Raw genomic sequence first — 22,317 nt, 5'->3', positions numbered from 1 at the left:
TATAGTGTGGAAGGGCAGGAGAGATATGCTGGGGGCAATGTGGCAGTAAGAAATTTCCCTCCTGCTGCAAATTCATCCATCATCCAGTTTGCCAAGCAAAGAAATGTTAGATTTCATCACTCCCAGCTTCTGTTTTCTCAGCTTCCCTTTATCTTTCTTTTTTTTTTTAATCTCCCCCTGCCTCTGTCAGAGTCTCTCCTGTTCTCTTCCACAGGATTTGAAAAGATGAATCTCTTGCTGATTGGTGGTGCTGACGACCACACAGTTTTCTCCTGCCCTTTTATGTGTCTTTAACAGCTATCTCGCCCACTCTACCCTTCTTGCTTTCTTTTTGAAGTTTCGGGTAGAATTTTCTGGATTCATATCAAAACCAGATTGCTTCCTGTGTGACTTGTACATGCACCTGGGGCTGGGCATTATTTTGTATTTCATGTGCATCAAAGCTAAAACTGTTGCTATTCAGCTAAAACACCTGAATAGCAACAAATAGGCTAGCATATTAGACAGAGGTATCGCTATCTGGTTTCCTAGAATCTGTCTTATTCTCTGGTCACAAAGCACTTTAGTTAAACAGGAAATCTCGTGATTGCACAGGATAAGTATAACCTCAGCAAGCAGTGGGTTACATCGCATCGTTGATAGTATTTGATAAAAGCCAGAATTTCACAGATATGTCAATACCACTGTCAATGGAAAGAAGGCATTGTCGGGGGGGCAATGTTTAAATCAGGATTAATTTGCACTGTGTCATGAAGCAGCAGTTTTCCTCTGTTAACAGCTGACTTCTTCTGCCACTGTGACATTAATAGTCCCCTGCATCCCGTGCTGTGATCCTTTATGTGCGACTTCTCTTTGAAACTGCAGGCATAAGCATAATTGTTAACAGACTTTCAAAGAAGTTACTCTTTCCGGAGAGGTAGATTTAGCCCGAAGGTGAGCAGCACCCCCTCGGATTCGGCCCCCGGGCCCTGGATTCCTCAGCCTGACAGAAGAAGAGCCATGTCAGGAGATCCCGCTGGGGCCTCTGCTTGTAAATAAGCACGCTCAGCTGCATGCCAAGCAGCGTTTGTTTGATGTGTCTCAAGTTAGAGACCGGCTCTTAGAAACCTACTTCAGGTTAAAAGCGATGAGACAGCACTGCAGTTTGCCACAAAGTAGGTGATTCGCTTCCTCTGTGTGAGTCAGCCATCAAACGTGTGGTTTATCTGATGTGAAGAACTCCATCTTGACTGTATGCCGTGTGTGTGTGTGTGTGTGTAGGGGGTGTGTTGGTGGCAAGAGGTGTCAGAACATGGCCCCACTGTGCATCATAAAGTGAAACTGCTGCAAAAGCCGTGCAGGGTTTTGAATTTTGCACAAAGAAGCACAGCTTTCCGTATATAAACATTACGGCTCATCTTTAAAGATAAATAATACCATAACTATGATAAACTGGTCACTCACCTTTACAAGTCAAGTCTGTTTTCACATGCAAAATGTAGTTCTAGTGTGGTTAGGTCAGTGTTTAGGAATAATTGAAGAGTCAGGAAATAACAAGTGACTTTAGAACAGGAGAGTATTACTTCTTTTTTTTTTCAAACTGTTTGTAATGCTGAGGTCAGACAAAGTCAGGGGCTGCCGGGGCTCTCCTGCTCTGTGGCTGGGCTCACTTCCACCGCTTGGCCCGTTTTCAAAAGGTGTCAACCGACCACGTAGCCCACAAACTTTGTCAAAGCTCAAACAGAGAAGAGTTTGTTCGACATTAGCAAAAAAAACAAAAAACAAGCACGTACCTGCTCAAACTCGGCCACTTGATATTCCAAGTCCGGCGGGAGTGAAACAAAACCAAGCGGAGGAGCACCGAGAACAGGCTGGATAATTCCTCCACGTAGCTTCACGGGGAACACGGGGCGGAGGAGAGTTTGAAAGAACGACGTGAACTTCTTCCTCGTGTCGCCGAACACCTGAGTCTCCTCTGCCGGAGGGAGCGAGCCGCGGAGCCCCGTCACATGGATACCGACTCGTCGGTGAGTTTCAGCGAACTTTCCAAAAGGCTCTACGCGGTTTCACGGAGAGAAAGTCGCCTCATTGTTGTTGTTTTTTTAATTTAAAAAAGAGCCAGGAGTTGGTCCCGGAGAGCTGCTTGTTGCCTCCCTCCGCGTCTGACCCCGTGTGAGAGGAGGGAAAGAGTCGGTAGGTCCGTCCGTGGTTACCTGACTCCAGTCATTAGCGTGAGGCCAGCCCTCCACACAGCAGCAGCAGCAGCAGCCTCATGTTTCCTGTTGTTCCAGTAGAGGAGACACACACACACACACACACACACACACACACACACACACACACACACACACACACACACACACACACACACACACACACACACACACACACACACACACACACACACACACACACACACACACACACACACACACACACACACACACACACACACACAGCTCCCCTCCACCGCCACAGGTTCACATCCTGTCATCACACCACCAGAGTGACCCGCCATCTGCGGATTCAAACACACACTGTACACACAGAGAAGCACTCTTAATATCTATCTAAAGAACAAACTCACCACTTAAATTAAACTAAAACTTTGTCTGGAAGTCATCATTGAAGTGTCAAACATTTTTAAACTCTCATCAATTTCCACCAGACAACTCGATGAGCAATACAGCATGGAGATGGAAATGAAGTTGTCACAATAAAAAATGATGCATTAGCTTTATTTTTGGAAAACAGCTTGATTATCTTATTAATTAGTCTCACACACCAAACATCGCCACATGGTTTTGTATTTGTACAGATGTAATCAGATGGGATTTTTATTGAAATGGGGACATCTGCGAACAAAGATAATAACACAAATAAGACATGAAGAAATGTCTATATATAAGGGGTAACTCATAATTTTTAACATTCTCCCGCTAAGGTAAAAAATAATAGTCAACACTTTAGGGCTTAAAACCGTATCCTGCATACTAGGCCCTTAGTGAATCTGGAAATATTAGTTGTTGATTGCGGCTCCTTTAACAGGTTTTCTAGAAAACGTTTTTTCGTACCAATCTAGCAGAAAAGTTATGAGTTCAAAATCCAACTTCATTCCTTTTCTTACCAAGAGCTGTCTCCAGCTGTGAAACGCAATGCTAATGCTAACTGTATCACTCTTCTTCTTGTTAGCATGCTAACTAGCAGCTAGCACCGGTGCGACTGACCTGTTGGGTCAATCTGTAAGGTTCCCGGGTAGCGCCCATCAACACCATGCTAATGGCATCCAGGTTCAGGCAGCACATACAACATACATGTAGCACCTTTTAAAGCTTAATCCATGTTTACCACTGTGTGAATGTCAGATACAATTTACTCTGTTGCTATATTTAATCATATTTTGATGACAATATGAACGACTGGAAATACACTAATGAGCCGAGGAGATGGGGGTTGGTTCAGAAGTGGTTTGAATATTTACTTTGGCTGTCTTCTGATTTTTATTTTTTTTTCATTAGGAAATAGGTTCACAATGGGAATTCATCGTAACTACTGTGAATCCAAAGTGGCAGCTGCTGTTGTCCTCTGCAAAGGAGCTATTTACGTGCCACCTTTCAAGCTACAGGGTAAATGGGTTTTATATAGCTTCTTTATTTAATTAGAAGGATCCGAATAACGTCAATACACAACACAGTACACAGTACATTTATTTTGGTATGCCAGGATGTAGGATTTCAGGATTTGCCTTTCACCAAAAGTTGAGTTACAGTTAATGTTTGCTGGTATTTTGTTGGTCCATTAATTTGTGATTTACAACAGTGAATTAGCATAAATTAATGGGTTTGGTAAATTTAACCAGATTACATTTTCTTATATTACCTCATATCAAGTAATGCCTATTTGACCTTGGAGAGGGAATGATAAAAAGTTACATTCATGACAGACAACAAGGACAGACCATTCAACCACTCTGTGGGGCCATGAAATTAAACTAGGTTATTTTTATGTATATTTTATTATAGCCTACTCATATTTCCTTTTTACATCAATGTACTAATTTTAGCAAAGTTAATTGCTTTTTAAATGTGCCCAAATCTAGGGTATAAACCCCTAAATTACTAGTGTGACAACATCTTTAGAGATGGTCAGTATTTTAGCCTCATAATTTACAGTGCAGCTGACCTGTGCTGTAGCTTCTTTATAATCCCATTTTACTAAAAGTCTGATTAATTCTTTATGGCTCAAATTCCCTAGCATGGCAATTTGAAGCAAGAAAGTCCTTGGCTGTGATCCACAGTGATAGTGTACGAAATGAGCACATCCACCGCCTCGGCCTACTTCTCATTCCCCAAGACAAGACAGAGTCTTCACATGAACAGCCAGATAGTACGAGCACACAGGCTTGTATCACATGGCTTTGGATGGGAAAAATGGTCTCTCTGTCTTTTGTGTGTGTGCATTTTGGAGCCGAGGTATTTGTTAGCATGGCAACATTTCTTTAACAATACTGAGTGTTTGTGATTTTGTGCCTGTGTGTTCATGCGTACGAGTGCCAGCACCTTCTAAACGCTGCTGTTTGTTTGACTGCGCGCATGCTTGTATGTGCTTGTGTAGCATACTGTAGAAAGAGCTCCATTTGTCTGTGTTTTTGTGTTCCCGTGCACACAAAACACATGTAAAAAGGGGGATTTATGAATGGTTTCTATTATGTGTGTTTCCTGGTATTTTATCACATGAGATACAGATTATTTTAAAACCGCTTTAGGAGTAAAAATGGGAAAGATACTTGCAGACAAAAAGCCATGTGGTTCTATTGGCCAGCTGAAGGACAGCCTGTCTAGCCTTTTAGCTGCACTGGAGCCACATAAGTGAGAGTGAAAGTACTTCATGTGAATACTTAACAGTATCTGTATGGTTCTGTGTACGAAAGAGGCCTGCATCTCTATTGCTGCACAAGAATGCCAGTATTGAGGGATTCTATGAAACCTTTTTTCTTTTCTTTTTTTCACATGCAATACCAATCTTTTTGTGATGATATCCTTAACTTTATGCGCCAATCCAAATCACTTAGATTAGTGTTTGTACTTAAGGATAGAGTTAACCATGAATTGGTCATGGTTAAGTTTAGAGATAATGATTGTATAGGCTTTCCACAATAAATGAAAGTCAATTCAAAGTCCTAAAGTGGAGCTGTGTGTGTGTGTGTGTGTGTGTGTGTGTGTGTGTGTGTGTGTGTGTGTGTGTGTGTGTGTGTGTGTGTGTGTGTGTGTGTGTGTGTGTGTGTGTGTGTGTGTGTGTGTGTGTGTGTGTGTGTGTGTGTGTGTGTGTGTGTGTGTGTGTGTGTGTGTGTGTACGAGCACAAGCACGAGCATGGCAGTTTGTGTGTGACTGTTTGTAGGCCACATGCCCATCCCTGTGTACTTGATCTATTTAGAGTCCTGCAGTGTCTTACCCTGCTTGTTTCGCCCTTGACATTGTACCTGTATTGTTTCATCCCATACATCATATTAAACACAACCATGACCAGGCAGGTATCTAAAGACACCAACTGTCACAGACAAGCTGCTACAGAGAACCGCACACTGGCAGACTATGAGTTAAAGTGATGGGGTGGATAACATAGATGTCCTCTGGGAGGCTGCAAAAGACAGATATTAATATAGTCACTGAACTATACTGCAGTTGGTTCCATGTCCTTGTTGCTACCAGGTTCCATCAAAACCTTGTATCATGTGAAAAAATTCTTTTTTCAATTATTCGTTAACATTGGTCATATACTAATAAGTGGCTTTTATAGACCTTTTTAAGTGCCAGTGAAAATGATGATAATGATTTTTTTGCCTCAAACTGACCGGCCAATGTCAAATGGTTTATATCTATTTCTTAATCTTTTGATCAGAGGGCCTTCATGTCATCTAATAACATAAGGTTTGCAGTTTGAGTCTATCTGAGGTGTGTCAGAGCTTGTTATAGAGCAGCGTCACTTAAGATTGAGAACTCAACACTTTGTGAACAAGGTCATTTTTAAGTAGCACTTCTGTAATGCCAATTGTATGTGCGCTTTAAAAGGTGTGTGTGTGTGTATTTCTGCGTATATTTGCACTTCCCCTGCCTGTCATTTTCCTCTACCAATGCAGCGAGAGTTACCATGGGAACTATGACATCTGTGACACCACGTGATTTGATCCATTGCGCTCAGAAAAAAAAAGACACTTAACTGTGAGTGGTCCGTCATCCCTCACCATTGTGAGTGATTTGTTTGAGTGCAGCAAGAGCTTTTATCATGCCGTTTCTTATACATCTGACTTAGAAGTCTTCTGTTAGTAAAAGAGTGGTTTTTCAACATTGGCACTAGGTATGCCATACCCCTTTCTTTGTCCTCTTTATTCTCCCGAGATTAAATTTCTCTTAAACTCTGGCTATATCCTTTATCATAATTTTTCCACTCAAACTGGACTTCAAGATCTTACACGTCTTCGGCTTTAATACAAAAGAAGATAATATTTACTTTCCTTAAATGTTGGAGGAATAGTTTGAAATTTCTTTTCTTTCTTGCCAAGAGTTAGATGAGAGGGTTGATACAGCCCTCTTGCAGATAAGGTAAACATGAAGCTTGGAATGGCAGGAAACAGACTTCGTCCAAATGCAACAAAATCCAACTACCGGCTCCTCTGAACCGTATTATATGTCATTTGTTTAAGCCAAAGGAAAACAATAAGTTATCATGTAGGGGATTCAGAGACTTTGGGAGGTGACTTTAACCAGTGAAACATTATGACATGGGAATCATTGAGCTTTAAGTTGTTGGCAGGCAAATGTAGTTACCTTTAGACAGAGTTGGCCTTGAGTTTTGTGCTTAGCTAAGCTAAACAGCATATAAGAGTGATCTTCTGATCTAATGTTTGATACGTTTAGAGACATATTAGGCTCATATTCAGGTGCCTTATTGTAATTTGGGTAATTGCTTTAAAATATTGACATGCTCTCATGTTCAGAAAACACATCACTGTCCTCAAACTGTCGACTGCTGCAGCCTTTCTTTTCAGCCTCTGTCTGAAACACTAGGTTGTAGCTCCTGTCTTTTAAGACTATATTTTCGCCTTACCTGGCTTTGTTAGGGCCCATGCAAGACTATCCGCTAACATTTATTATGCAAAAGTGGGGTATTGGGATGTCGCATGCTATTAAGTAACCCAGAAGTGTTTTTTCTTTGCAAGAAGAGCTCCCTTCACTGAGGACTTTAGGCTTTTTAACATTTTGACACCTTTTCCATTCACAAAAAACTACAATACACTAAAGAAATAGAAAAAAAAAACAGAAAAAGCCTAATGTGACTCCTTTAAAATGTTCTTTGCCTTTGAATGAGATTCACACACAGTGCAACAGCAAAGGCAAATAACTTCTGGCTAAACTCCACTGCAATACAGACCTATGCTGTAGAACCTGAGGGGAATTTGTCCAGTAGTCCACCTGTGCCTGTGCAGGTTGTCTGGACATGTAGCGGCGTGCATCAACATTCACATGTATGTGCAGAGAAACATACAGAGGCCGTCCCTGTTTAGCCCTGAGGGAGGCAGATCATTTGTTAAAAGCCAGCCAATGCTATTACGCAAGTACACACAGACACACACACACACACAGCTGCTGGTGAGCTCGCACCTGAGGGCGTCTGACCCACATAGGTCCACATGCAGGATGCATCCACCTTGACAGTGCTTCATTAAGCCACTGTCCACTGTCCCAAGATGTGGTTTCTGCTAACCTGAGCACACGTTGACTGTCCAAGCTCAGTACAGAAACTCACACACACACACACACACACACACACACACACACACACACACACACACACACACACACACACACACACACACACACCCCCCCCCCCCCCCCCCCCCCCAGTGAACTCACACATAAAAAAGCCCATAGTGTGCATGTATCAAATTGGTGTAGTGGGGTACAAAAGTGCACAGTGTCGACCATATTACCCACTGCCTCACACACACACACACACACACACACACACACACACACATACAATCCCTCCTACTCTCTCTCTCTCTCTCTCTCTCTCTCTCTCTCTCTCTCTCTCTCTCTCTCTCTCTCTCTCTCTCTCTCTCTCTCTCTCTCTCTCACACACACTCTGGCTCTTTTCTGCCTTCAGTCTCCACTCCGGCTGTTTCATTCTCTTATTCCCTCTTCCCACTCTCTGTTTTTTCCTCCTCCTCTGTGCCTTTCCTTCTTTTTTCTTTCACACGCAGACATACATCCACACACACACACACACACACACACACACACTCTCCTTTTCTCTCTCTTCCTCTCCTCGTATCCACCGGCAACTACGCTGAGCAGCCTCCTTCACCCACCCAGTGGATCCCCTCACTTGACTAATTAGCCCTGAAGTGCTGCTAAAGCTCATCATATTTAGCGTAGCGACCTAGCGGCAGAGTGCAGACAGATATAGACTAGGCTGGCTGGAGGCTGGGTGCCTGGCTGTGGGCAAGCTCTCTATCTCTCTCTGTTCACACTCAGTGCCGAGGACTTCTCAGTGGCGGAGCGGCGGAAGTGAGAGGTGGTTTCTGCTTTGAAATAGACGGGAGGAGGGGAAAAAAGAGAAAGAAGCGCAGCTGAGACCACAACAGAACCACAGAATGGGAGAAGGCTGCAGGTGCAGATCCTCCTAGAGACGGAGACTTGGAGGAGGCAGTGGTCACTGCTCGTAACGTACAAAAGATTTAAGGTGAGCGCTTTTTAATATCAACTGGCCTGCTTTTTCTTCTGGTTGTTGGGAAACAGATTGATCCTGAACGTGTGTGTGTGTGTGTGTGTGTGTGTGTGTGTGTGTGTGTGTGTGTGTGTGTGTGTGTGTGTGTGTGTGTGTGTGAGATAATGTAAGTGAGTATGATTGTGCATCTCCATGACCCACATTGTCGAACCTGAGGTGCAGCACAGCAGGGATTCAACCCCCTGCTTCTGTCTCAGACACACACAAACAGACACACACGCACACACACACATAGCACCACTTGTTGGACTGTCATTGGAGTTGACATGTAATAAATATTGCAATATTCATCAGGAATTCATCACACATCAGTAAATGTGTGTGTACCTGTTTGTGTGTGTGTGTGTGTGTGTGTGTCTGCACCCACAAGATAGTGAGTGGGTCTTTTGTTTGCTGTGGTGCTAGTGCGAGCCTTAAGGATGCACATCATAGTGAGCGACATGGACAGCAACATAAGAGACGATCAGTCACGCCAGCGTTATGCCCGATGCCTGTCACTGCTTCTGAAGATGGGAGCATGAAAGAGGACAAACACTGTAAATACAACAGCCAACCTTTCTTCTGTGTGTATTTATGTATAAATACAATCATTATATCATGCACTGCTGCTTGTGCAGCCTCTTTAGCCTCTTTTTTTTGGTATAAATTTACGCCATTTAAACAATCTGAACCGTTCTGCTGTGGCTCACCTGTATGTAAATTGATATTTCATTGGGGTGGTGAGATTACATTATAGTGGGATAGTGTTTCCCTTGAGGCAGACTGGTGCTGGTGAAGAAAGGGGTTAAAACTATGTGTATGAGCCACAATAAGCCTAACATTGCACAGTCCAGAGATAGAAGTGTGAGACTTGTGCAAATATTGAGGCAATATTTCTTGAGGAGGAAGGAAATTATTAAACATTTGGACCAGTCGTGGCTGTAAACCAGTCTCATGCAAAGCTATTAATAGAGGAGCATGATGATAAATCTATGAGGTGGAACAGAAACTGCCAAAAGGAAGTTCACTGCCAAATAATTGAAGTCTTAAGTTCATGGACAATGTGACTGCATCTGTTGTGGTTTTAGTAGAAATTACAGTTGATAAGACAATTTTCTCTGTGAAACTGTAAAAGTGACCTGAAGTCATTGAGCCGCAGCAAGTAAAGACCTACTGCTGCGGCTCATAGACCCTTGAAGCTGCACCACCAGTGCTGCACAAAGGGCTGTTCACCTGTTCATTCAAAGTTTAGTGAGGCTCAACGCAGTAAACAGAACCCCCAACTGGAGAATCAGTCATGCTTGCTGTTGTTCCGATTGACGGCCACTTCCTTTGATGAGTTTCGAGCAGCCGCTGCTACAGAGCACTGGTTGCAAGATTGTCCAAGTTTTTAATCTAGAACATGTCACGTGTCAAAATAATTACATCAAATTCAACACTGCACTTCCTAGGGCTCTTAACAGTAGGCGCGGCAAGTGTGAAGACGATAAGATCGAGCCACAGACAGATTTCTGAAATTACGAGATAAATATCAGTTATTTGAGTCCCAGCTTGTTTCTGGTTTAGAGGTCTGGGAATCCTCGATAACATGCGTGAATGAGCAAAATTTTGTTTTTGATTGAACTGTTTTTCAGATGAGAGAAGATTTAAGTGAAGTCGGGTTTCTGGGAGTTTTATAACTTAAATGTTTTAGCTACTAGTGCGCACACTGCCGTGCTCCAACACCATTTAATAGGAATATTTTCCAATTCTCCTTATATGAAAAAATACACTTATTTCTTTATCATGGATAACAAGCTCTAGTATTTATTGTGCTTCTATAAACAGGAATTCATCATTCACCCTTTCTTTACTGCTTTATTTTTTATTCTAAAATGTGCGTATCCATTTAAGCATTACTTTTGTTGGTCCCCATCACTGTTTCATCTTTCAAATTTAGCATTTTAACACAGTTTGTAATTCACTTGAACTGTGAAGGCATGGACACATTCCATCGTTGCAAAGTGGCTTCCTCCCCTCTCCCCAATAATGACCATCGATCAGGGAAGGGGCTGACAAGGCAGCTGAGATTCGCCTTTAGCCATAAAGTCAAGGAGATAATTGTTGTCAAGGAGATGAGGGAATGTGCTCAGTATCTGAGAGGAAATCCAATTGCTATTTGAATGAATAAAATTATACTGCAGATTGCTGAGGGCCTCCGCTTTGTGATAGATATCATCAAGTTTTTAAAGTTTGCATTTGGTGTTTGGTTTAAAGAGGCTTCATATATTTGAATGCCCTTTAAGGCCCCTCTGAAATTAAAAAAGTTGATTTATATTTGTCAACGATCCCATAGAATCTCATAAGCTGTCGTTCCTGCTCTACCTCTCCTCACCATCTCCGCCCGTTTCTTCCGTTTCTAACTTTTGGGACTGGAGTTGTTTTTCCCCTTCAACTTCTACCTGTTATTCCCCCAATCACTATTATTTCCCACTGCTGAGTCTGCTGCCTTTCACCACCACCCTATTTACTTCTGACGAGTCTCTGATCGTCTGCATCATGACTTTGCCTCCCTCTTATCTCTTTCTGTCAGGCTTTTGTTTTTGATCATCGCTCCTCTGTTTCCACTCTACTTCTCCTCCTTTCAACCTCATTTCCCCCCAATTTTTTGATTGCCTCCCTGTGTCTGTGTGTGTGTGTGTGTGTACATAGACACTGTAGTGTATATGTGCATTTTTTGTATCGTGCAGAGAAATTCTTTGTGGACATATGATTGAATAAGTTGATGTGTGTATTGGATATGTACTGTATATCTGTATCAAAGATGCAGTTGTTTTTCTGATGATAGATAATGACATCACTCCCTCTTTGTGCTCAGACATGATTATTGGTAGATCTGACAACATGAAGCATGGGGCCCATCAGCTCTGTTCAGGGTTCCTGCTTTTTTAGTGGACGGATGGCACATAGTGAACTCCAGGTGTAAAGTGCACTCACAGTGACTGAAGATCCTAATGGGACACTGTGGCTCTATTGTTCACTGGCAAGGTTTCATTTCACACAAGTGGTGCCACGTTGGTGAAACTCTGCAGCAACACATCCTCAAGCTGATCTATTGATAGCAGAGTTGTTTTCTCTCTCAGACACAGAGACTCAGCCTGATTGAAGGTGATCATAAATTGTTGTTTTAAATGTAAACTGCCAATGTTTTTTTTAATTATTTATTACTACAATTTATTTGTATTGCTACAACAAAGGCTGAGGTGCAGTTCATATTTAGTCAACTAAAACACATTATTTGTAAAAAAAAAAAAAAAAACTATTATTGCAGTCATAAAATAACAGATCTTTCTCTAAAAAAGAATTAGCAAAATCACGTTATAGATATCTTACTCTGTTATGAGTAGTAAACCTGCATTCACATTTTTATAGAAGTAAAACTAGATCCAAACAATTTTGGTTAATCACTTAAGCATCTGTATGTTAGGATCATTCAAAAGTTGTAGTTGGTAAAGATGAGAGTAAATGTATGTATACTGCTTGGTAACTTATCATTAATATACGTGAATCTCATCTCATCTCATCTCATCGTCATCCGCTTATCCGGGGTCGGGTCGCGGGGGGAGCAGCTCAAGCAGGGGGCCCCAGATTTCCCTTTCCCGGGCCACATTGACCAGCTCTGACGGGGGGATCCCGAGGCGTTCCCAGGCCAGTGTTGAGATATAATCTCTCCACCTAGTCCTGGGTCTTCCCGAGGTCTCCTCCCCACTGGACGTGCCTGAAACACCTCCCAAGGGAGGCGCCCAGTGGGCATCCTTACCAGATGCCCGAACCACCTCAGCTGACTCCTTTCTAAGTAAAGGAGCAGCGGCTCTAATCCGAGTCCCTCACGGATGACTGAGCTTCTCACCCTATCCCTAAGGGAGACGCCAGCCACCCTTCTGAGAAAACTCATCTCGGCCGCTTGTACCCGCGATCTCGTCCTTTCGGTCATCACCCAGCCCTCATGACCATAGGTGAGGATAGGAACGAAGATCGACCGGTAGATCGAGAGCTTTGCCTTGCGGCTCAGCTCTCTTTTCGTTACAACGGTGCGGTAAAGCGAACGCAATACCGCCCCCGCTGCTCCGATTCTCCGGCCAATCTCACGCTCCATAGTACCCTCACTCGCGAACAAGACCCTGAGGTACTTGAACTCCTTCACTTGGGCTAAGGACTCATTTCCTACCCGGAGTAAGCAATCCATCGGTTTCCTGCTAAGAGTCATGGCCTCAGATTTAGCGGTGCTGATCCTCATCCCAGCCGCTTCACACTCGGCCGCCAGCCGATCCAGTGAGTGCTGAAGGTCACAAGCCGATGATCCAATGAGGACCACATCATCCGCAAAAAGCAGTGACGAGATCCTCAGACCACCGAACTGTAACCCCTCCCCACCACGACTACGCCTCGATATCCTGTCCATGTATATCACAAACAGGATTGGTGACAAGGCGCAGCCCTGGCGGAGACCAGCACCCACTGAGAACGAAACTGACTGGCTGCCGAGGACCCGAACACAGCTCTCGCTTTGGGAGTACAGAGATTGGATGGCCCTGAGGAGAGTCCCCCTTACCCCATACTCCCGCAGCACCTCCCACAGTTTCTCCCGGGGGACCCGGTCATACGCCTTCTCCAGATCCACAACACACAAGTGGACCGGATGGGCATACTCCCAGGCCCCCTCCAGGATCCTTGCGAGAGTGAAGAGCTGGTCCGTAGTTCCACGTCCGGGGCGAAAACCGCATTGTTCCTCTTCAATCTGAGGTTCGACGATCGGCCGAACCCTCCTTTCCAGCACCTTGGAGTAGACTTTACCAGGGAGGCTGAGAAGTGTGATACCCCGATAATTGGTACACACTCTCTGGTCCCCCTTTTTGAACAGGGGAACCACCACCCCGGTTTGCCACTCCTTTGGCACTGTACCCGACTCCCACGCGATGTTGAATAGGCGTGTCAACCATGACAGCCCCTCAACACCCAGAGCCTTTAGCATTTCTGGCTGGATCTCATCAATCCCTGGGGCTTTGCCACTGCGGAGATGTTTGACTACCTCAGTGACCTCCACCAGGGAAATTGACGACGAAACACCATCAACCTCGAGCTCAACCTCCAACATAGAGGGCGTGTTATTCGGATTCAGGAGTTCCTCAAAGTGTTCCTTCCAACGTCCGACGACCTCCTCAGTTGAGGTCAACAGAGTCCCATCCTTACTGTACACAGCTTGGATGGTTCCCCGTTTCCCCCTCCTGAGGTGCCGGATAGTCTTCCAGAAACACTTTGGTGCCGACCGAAAGTCCTTCTCCATGACCTCTCCGAACTTCTCCCACACCCGCTGCTTAGCCTCCGACACGGCAGCAGCTGCAGCCCTTCGGGCCTGTCGGTACCCTGCAACCGAGTCAGGAGTCCTCCAGGATATCATATCCCGGAAGGCCTCCTTCTTCAATCGGACGGCTTCCCTGACCACCGGTGTCCACCACGGTGTCCGAGGGTTACCGCCCCTTGAGGAACCTAAGACCCTGAGGCCACAGCTAGCCGCCGCAGCTTCAGCAATGGAGGCTTTGAACACTGCCCACTCCGGCTCAATGTCCCCAACCTCCACAGGAATGCCAGAAAAACTCCGCCGGAGGTGTGAGTTGAAGATACCTAGGACGGGGGCCTCCTCCAGACGTTCCCAGTTCACCCGCACTACTCGTTTGGGCTTACCAGGTCTATCCGGAAATTTCCCCCATTCCCTGATCCAACTCACAACCAGATGGTGGTCGGTTGACAGTTCCGCCCCTCTCTTTACCTGAGTGTCCAAAACATGCGGCCTCAGATCAGATGACACGATCACAAAATCGATCATTGATCTTCGGCCTAGGGTACTCTGGTACCAGGTACACTTATGAGCACCCTTATGTTCGAACATGGTGTTTGTTATGGATAATCCATGACTAGCACAGAAGTCCAATAACAAACGACCGCTCGGGTTCAGATCAGGGAGGCCGTTCCTCCCCACCACGCCTCTCCAGGTATCTCCATCGTTGCCCACGTGGGCGTTGAAGTCACCCAGCAGAACTACGGAGTCCCCTACTGGAGCCCCATGCAGGACTCCATTCAGGGTCTCCAAGAAGGCCGAGTACTCTGAGCTGCTGTTTGGTGCATACGCACAAACAACAGTCAGAGTTTTCCCCCCTACAACCCTTAGGCGCAGGGAGGCGACCCTCTCGTCTACCGGGGTAAACTCCAACACCGCGGCGCTCAGCCGGGGATTTATGAGTATCCCCACACCCGCCCGGCGCCTCACGCCCTTGGCAACTCCGGAGAAGAATAGAGTCCAACCCTTATCCAGGAGTACGGTACCAGAACCGAGACTGTGCGTGGAGGTAAGCCCCACCAGATCTAACTGGTAGCGCTCCACCTCCCTCACAAGCTCCGGTTCCTTTCCCCACAGCGAGGTGACGTTCCACGTCCCCAGAGCCAGCTTCTGCCGCCCGGGTCTGGTCCGTCGAGACCCCTGACCTTCGCTGCCACCCATGTGGCTGCGCACCCGACCCCAACGGGTCTTCCCACAGGTGGTGGGCCCATGAGATGAAGAGAGGGGGGGTGCCACGTAGTTTGTTCGGGCTGTGCCTGACCGGGCTCCGTGGCAAACCCGGCCACCAGGCGCTCGCCATCGAGCCCTCCGTCTGGGCCTAGCTCCAGACGGGGGCCCCGGGCTTCCTCCGGGCCGGGTCACATCTCCTCTTTTTTCGATATTCATTGAGGCGTTTTGATACGTGAATCATAGATTAAATTACAAAAATCAATGTATTAGTTGATTGTATTTTGTATAGATTATCTGAATCAGCAGACTAATCTAATAATAAACTAAGCTAATCTACAACTATACAATATTAGTCGATTAAAATGTGCGATATTTCCCTATAGTGGAGGAGACAGTAAAATGGCATACCATGGAAATAATCAAGTAAAGTTCAAGAATGTCTACACTGCACTTGTTCAGTACCTGAGTAAATGTCACATCCCACCACAGTTCAATTGAAAAGTTAATTCTTTATTTAAGACATAACGTTTAAATAATTACATGCCTTGAATGTTTGGACTGGAAGTTAATACAATTTGAAACTGTTTCTGCCAGGCAACACATTCTCTAATCAGCACACATGTATTTGTGCATAACTGATGTTTTAATTTTGTTTAATTCAACCTACACAATATTTTAAGTCAAATATTCAAAGTGACTAAAACTCACAGATACTTGATTTTCAGGTAAATAAAACACAGTTTGCTGTGACTCTTTAGACTTTGAATACTTCTTACTAAGGTTAACTCTGAGCACTGAATCTAAAAAGACCACTGTTTACACTGTAGTATAGCATCTGAAACTCAGAACAGTGTTTAGTGACTCATTCCATTCAGAAAGTGGACACTAACAAAGTGACTAAATCGTGTTGTCAGTCAAGTGTCTGTCTTTGCTAATTCAACCTAAATCATTCATTATCTGAGGCCAAAGTTAGAGTCTGACTTGGGATCAGTTGTCTCAACTTTATTTCTTATTCATTAGCACATCGTCAAAATCCCCCGGACCGCACTCCTAGGGTCAGCAATCCTCCACACCAAATATATATGTCTGACCCAAATGTTTCAAATCTAATGGACTGAAGCTGTACAATGACCTTTGACCCCACAGATGATTGACAGCCAGCTATCAGCACAGAGGAGGGCGATGATGAGGAACATCCCTGATGAAGACCAAGGCCTGCAGAAGACCAGCACCTACATCGTGCCCTGCTTCCTCTTAGTGGAGGTGAGTGTTTAGACATTATTCATAAAAGGGACAAATATACAGCTCAACTGACTCGACTCACATCTGATTATTTGAGCCTGATCTGGCCTGAACAACGGAAACCTATGCGAAGACTGTTCCGCCTTTCTTTTCTTAGCTATGACCTTATAGAGCTAAAGGCAACATCAGTCATAATATCTGACGGATTTATCTTGACTTCACAAGGAATCCAGAGTCAGAATTGGCTTCTTGTGCTGTGAATGGTCCCCTCCTCTTTTTCACCACGTTCTCCCATCATTTCACACGTTTCCCCTGGCAGATTAACAACAAAGGATGTCAGTTGGGGAAACTGCATGAATTAGCTGGATCTGTTTTCCATTCGCTGAATCCCAGAAAAAAAGTGATTGATTTGTTCAAATTATCACATTTGTGTAATTACCCTCAGTCTGTGAATCTCTTAGTGATGAGATTCAGTGGGAGGGTGAAGGGATCCAACTCTATAGGTATTGTCACAAGAGAAGCTCATCCCAAGTGAGCGGATTGCTCATTACCCCCTTGATTCCTTTCCTCTCCACTCTTCTAGTCTTCCCATGACTTCTCTCTTCCCTGTAATCCCTAAATGACCTGATGGAGCGCTCATGGCCTCTGCCAGATTTCCTAATTAATTGGCCTAATTAAGAACGGAAACCCAATTAGGCCGTGCCACTTCTAACAAGCTCCAAGCCTGCAGGTTGCCTGAGCTACAGCAACGATGGCAGAACAAGTTGAATTGGCTTTATTTTTTTCAGCATTAAAATAGTCTTTGCTTTTAAGTATGGTTAAAAAAATGTGTTGTTGCAAATGGGTGGAAATAGTACCATTATAGATGGTGACACAAACAGCAGAGTGTGAGAATGCAAATGTCTGAGTCAGCTGCTGTCGACATTCTCCATAATTATCCTTCAAGCCCCCCTAATCGCCCTTCTGCAAGCGGGTGCGCTTCTAACACATGACAGATTGAGAACTGAAAAAAGTAAAAAGAACACAAATATCTCAGGATGAAAAAGAGGTGGAGTAGCGATAGAAGATGCCAACGAAAAATGTCAACTTCAACAGACAACAATTTTTTTTCTGATACGGTCCAAACACAGGATCTCCACAGGCAAATGTATTCGTCATATCCTCCGTCCTGCATGCTCCCCCCAGATGCCACCCCTCGCCTGTATATTTCAATCTTCTGTTGCCTTCCTCCTACCTGAAGGGCAAACTCTCCGCGCCAGCGCAGCTTTCCAGACATTTTCAAGACTTCCTGTCTGAGAACAGCTGTAGAAAATCAGAAGAGGTGTTTCAACAGAAGAAAAAGCCCACAGGCAACAAGAGAGCTGAGGCTTACTATCGAAGTTTTCCTTTTTGTCCAAACCGGCTGAGACAAACTTGTAAAAAAGTTGCTCCAACACAAAAAAGTTTAGTGTAAACTATCTTTAGCAGACTACATCTTTATTTAGGTCACCTGCAGGAGCCCCTAACCTCATCGACTGAGCCTCCTGAAGGAGTCGCTGCAGCGTTGCTCTCCTTCTCTTTCTTTGTACTCACTCGCTCATTTCACAGCATGCTCTTGAGATCATACTACGGCGTGTTCATCTGCTCTTTGTGCCGCATCCAACACATGAATGCAACATGGTTTCCACATAACAATACCCATCAACACACCTCTGTTACCACTGCATCTCCTCATACCACAAATATCTCCACGATCCCTGCAGGTTCCACGCACGTTCCTAAGGCTTCTGATTTTACTTCCTTTCATTGTGCTTTGGTACTGGCTCATTTGCAACATCCTCTGGAGGACTTGTTATAATGATCTTCCCGCTTTCTAATTTTTTCATATAGTGCGTCTGTTATATCCCCAGGCTTGTATCAGTCAGTGGTGCCCCTCCCCTCTTCCAGTATTCTCTTTGACGGTCTCTTGAGTACTGCCCAGTCGGTCCTTTCGTACAGATCCTCCACATCACTCCTCTCCAGCGCTTATTCCCTCGCGTAATTATATCTTTTGCAACGCGAATCTCTCCATTATTCCCCCTTTAGTTGAAAAGCTTCGTCTCCTCCTCCCACTCAAAATATCTGTATCGAGGACCTCCATTCTCCGATGTTTCTTATTCTTCCTTTAAATCCCTCCTCTTGTTTTCGTTCACCTCTTCCACTTTGACAATCCTTCTCACAGTTAAAGCAGACGTTGCCCTGAGCAGACCGTGTCCTCATGCTCCCCTCGTGTCACAGACTGAAGAGTAACGTGCACACGATATGAGCCCGGGGAGGGTGAGTCTTCTCATTCTGTCAACTTAATCACCCCTTTCTGCCGGCGCCTATATTGAGCCTATTGTTTTCATTTTATCCAGCACAACCAGTGGTGTAATAATGAGAATCATGGTTTGGCTTTAATTACTACATACCCACCTGAATGCATCTGTGTGCTTTGAGGTATAGCTAAATAAAGGGCATTTTTAAATGCCTCTGCCCCCTCTGCTGTGTTCATACTGAGGCAGCTTGCTGTAGAATAGCTCCCCCCGGAGGGCACTACCTCCTTTGTTGTTACATTAGCATCTCATTAGCCATTTCTTTTCCGGTTCAAACATCCAGTCTTATTCCTCTTTCTATCTTGTGATCTCAGTGACGGTTCCGTCTTTGTTTCGTTCTTTTTCTCCTCCCGATCTAAACCTCCGTCTCTCGCTTTCTGCCACTCTCTGTTTCCTCTTTCTTTATCTGCACGGAGATGGACTCTTTTCCCCTCTTTTCCCCTTTCTTTTTCCTTTCTAGACTCGTCTAGCATCTCTAACTTTGACGAGTGTATCTCTGCTTCTCTCTGTTCACACTTTCCATGTTTCTTCCCTCTGTCTTTTTCTCGTCAGCGTTTTCTTCTTACGAGAAGATTAAAATGCGAGAGTGATTTCATACAATTTAATCTTAAGCAGTGCGGGATAAGAGCAGTCTTAATGAAAAGCAGCAAAAACAGTCTCTCTCTCTTTCCTCTCTCTGTCTCTCTCTCTCTCTCTCTCTCTCTCTCTCTCTCTCTCTCTCTCTCTCTCTCCATCTCTGTCACCCTCTTTCTTATGCCCCTCTCTCTTTTTTTCGCTCCATGCTCCCGCTGTTGCTGGCGTGAGCCACAAAAGAGACTGGTCTGGGGCCTCACAGAGGCGTGCTTCAAAGGGGCCCCTTTAAAAAGTCATTTTGATACAACTTATCCCTGACTGGCTACAGACACTGGTCAGTGGGAGGAGGGATGTGAGTCGCTGTGATCTAGGCAAGGCTGTCCTACTGTGAAAATCTGTACTGGAGCTGAGTTACAAAGTACCCCGAGCGACTACAAGTGGACTCTTTGAGTGGCTATCGCTGAGAAAATTCGAGTAGTAATAGTACCCATGAATAGTAGCATGGTATCAGCTTTACCCATAGTGTTAGTACTGTTGTGACTAAATCACGGTGCCCAGCCTCTATAATGTGCACCCAGGCTCTGCTGTTCAGCCTCGACTGCCAGCTCCGAGTCGCCTCCTCTTCTTTGCTCCTTCCTCACGCATCGTTGGCTGAGTCCTCCTGTGGCCTGGCAACTACTATAAAGTAAAGACTGCTGAGCATCAGACCACATAATATGTCAGGGCTATGGCCAGTGCTGCATCCAGTGATACTCTAAGGTGTTGTTTCATGTCTGCACACATCTCTCATGACGTCTCTTCCCTGCAGAGGCCCTAATTTGTCTCTGCTCCCTGCTGCTGTTTTTTTGTCTCACAGATAAGAAGAAGCAAATATGTAGGTTATTGTCTAATTTGCGTCAAATGTAATCCTGCACCAACTACGTTCTGGGTTTTAAATAGGTTTTATTGAGCCAAGGATAATTATTCATACAGTATATTGTATATTCATTGCTCATTTTCATTTTACAAAAGGAAAATTACACAACTGTTCATTCATGGATATAAAGCTGGTGATAAATATATTGCTTATTGAGGCAGAAGGGTTTTGTAGTCAAGAATCAGAAATAACCACATTAAAGAGGAAATTATACATTCTTTAAAAAAAAACTGCAAAGATGGATACATGTATTTATGCTAATAAATATACCAGAACAAACGAGATACCCTTGTGGTGTTGTTATATTTTTTAACCCCCTCTTATTCGCCTGACCCCTTTTCTCATTCAGTTACTCCTCAGAACAGTTTGTAAACATAAGTTACACCTCTGACACTTCTATATAGGTGAGCCAACCATGTTTTCTCTATCATCATATTAGCCGACACTGTTAGGATTTCTGATGAGTCGGACAATGTTTGAATATATCTTTAAAACATTCACACAATTGTTTTAGCAACTACAGGAAGATTTCACTGTTTTATGCACTTTCTTAACAATTTTACACCCAATTTTCCAGTGTATCTGAAAGACGACAAGTTTAAAATAAAAAGAATATGAAGTTGTGGTTTACTTGACCTCTGCTCTTCCTTTCTGCTTGAGGTTAGGCTGCTGCTACAGGCATAACAAAATAAACATTTGACTGAGCTGAAAAATCTGGACAAACTGTTGCAAGTTGTGTTTCACTGTGGGTGATGCGAGGGCCAGGTTTCGGCAAGAGCAATGGATGGAAATTAAAACGATGATCTCTGGTTCTGCTGCACCAGTTGGGATGTTTGTCAAGAGTCTGACAACATTTTACCACAATGCTAATCATCAATTATCTTAAAGTTATGCCTGCTGCAAACTAGAGAATAAACAGGTCAGGTCCGATTCAGCTCTCCCAATAATCGCGGGGGCGTTTACTGAATTGATGCAGATCTGAACAGACTATCTGGCCAAATTATCCATAGGGATTTACATAGACAATGACATAGTCTCCCTGATTTTAAATCGTAGATATTAAACACATGTGATTGTTACATAGTATGTAGTATGAGAGGGACAGTAATTGGGCGAGTGAGCAGAAACATGCAATAGCCATTTAGAGCGAGCCGGGATACTACACCAACTGGATGTAGCGTAATTATGTTTGGAGCCGGAACATGGCGGCCTCCTGCGTAAATAAGACTTGTTTCCCGCAGGTTAGACAGAGCAACAAAGGAGGACAATCTTGTGGAACTGTGGCCACCGTGTGAGTTTTTGTTTAATATGTCCTGTTGTTTGTGTGAACCTTGAAACAAACAAGCGCAACCACCTTCATATGTGTTTTACTCTGAAGTCAAGCTTGATCAGGCAAGTTTCTGTGAGTTTCCAGGGAGTCTGGGATCGCTGCTCGGAAATCGTTTGATTAAACGGCAAGTGTCTGGTTCTGCAAGGCGATTGGATGCTCACAATAACAACATTGGTTGTTACATCTGAGGTCTCCTACGGTGTTAAAATCAGTTATGAAGCTCTTCCGTGTGCACTTTAAGAAAAGGTGACCAAAAGGTTTTCACTTAAACTAAGTACTCAGAATAATAATCCCACACTTTGTACCCCCACTATCAACCCGGTACCTGTTAGTGTGTGATGCAGATAGTCTTTCTCTACCTTTGGAACAACGTTGCCACTGAACAGACAAGGCTGTTACCTTATTAGTTCATATTTTGCAAAATGATAGAAACCTTCAGGAGGGTGGAAGCTAATGGTTCCAGAAAAGCTTTCTGTTTTGTTTCATATGTCTGAGTGCTGATTATAGGGCTTGTCAGAGCTTGATTTTGCTGCCAAGTGCATTGACTTCAGGAAGAAATTACCCTGCTTGTTGATGTTTTGCTGTGTGTGTGTGTGTTTGTGTGTGTGAGAGAGAGTGTGAGTGTGTAAGGCG

At 44.3% G+C, this 22,317-nt stretch overlaps 2 protein-coding genes across 6 annotated transcripts in view; one reads left to right on the top strand and one right to left on the bottom strand.

Annotated features, from left to right (window-relative positions):
• The window catches only part of palm3 (paralemmin 3), a 31,621-nt gene extending 29,223 nt beyond the window's left edge, over positions 1–2,398 (bottom strand). Inside the window, exon 1 of one of the 4 annotated variants that reach the window (XM_053419086.1) lies at positions 1,773–2,398. The gene's annotated coding sequence lies outside the window, so the exon portion shown is untranslated. The remainder of the gene's footprint in view (positions 1–1,772) is intronic. The other 3 variants (XM_053419087.1, XM_053419083.1, XM_053419085.1) reach the window with 3 other exon arrangements.
• A 692-nt stretch (positions 2,399–3,090) lies between these two features.
• plppr2b (phospholipid phosphatase related 2b) overlaps positions 3,091–22,317 on the top strand; it is a 53,424-nt gene continuing 34,197 nt past the window's right edge. Inside the window, exons 1-2 of one of the 2 annotated variants that reach the window (XM_053419081.1) lie at positions 3,091–3,605; positions 16,437–16,553. In XM_053419081.1, the coding sequence (XP_053275056.1) occupies positions 16,437–16,553 (117 nt within the window). In that variant the 5' untranslated portion in view covers positions 3,091–3,605. Of the gene's footprint in view, positions 3,606–8,121; positions 8,723–16,436; positions 16,554–22,317 lie in introns of those variants that run through there. The other variant, XM_053419082.1, reaches the window with a different exon arrangement.

This window comes from Pleuronectes platessa, chromosome 3 (genome assembly GCF_947347685.1).
Source record: "Pleuronectes platessa chromosome 3, fPlePla1.1, whole genome shotgun sequence".
NCBI lineage: Eukaryota > Metazoa > Chordata > Actinopteri > Pleuronectiformes > Pleuronectidae > Pleuronectes > Pleuronectes platessa.
The sequence above is the reverse complement of the archived record's forward strand: the minus strand, read 5'-3'. Positions and strand labels throughout refer to the sequence as shown.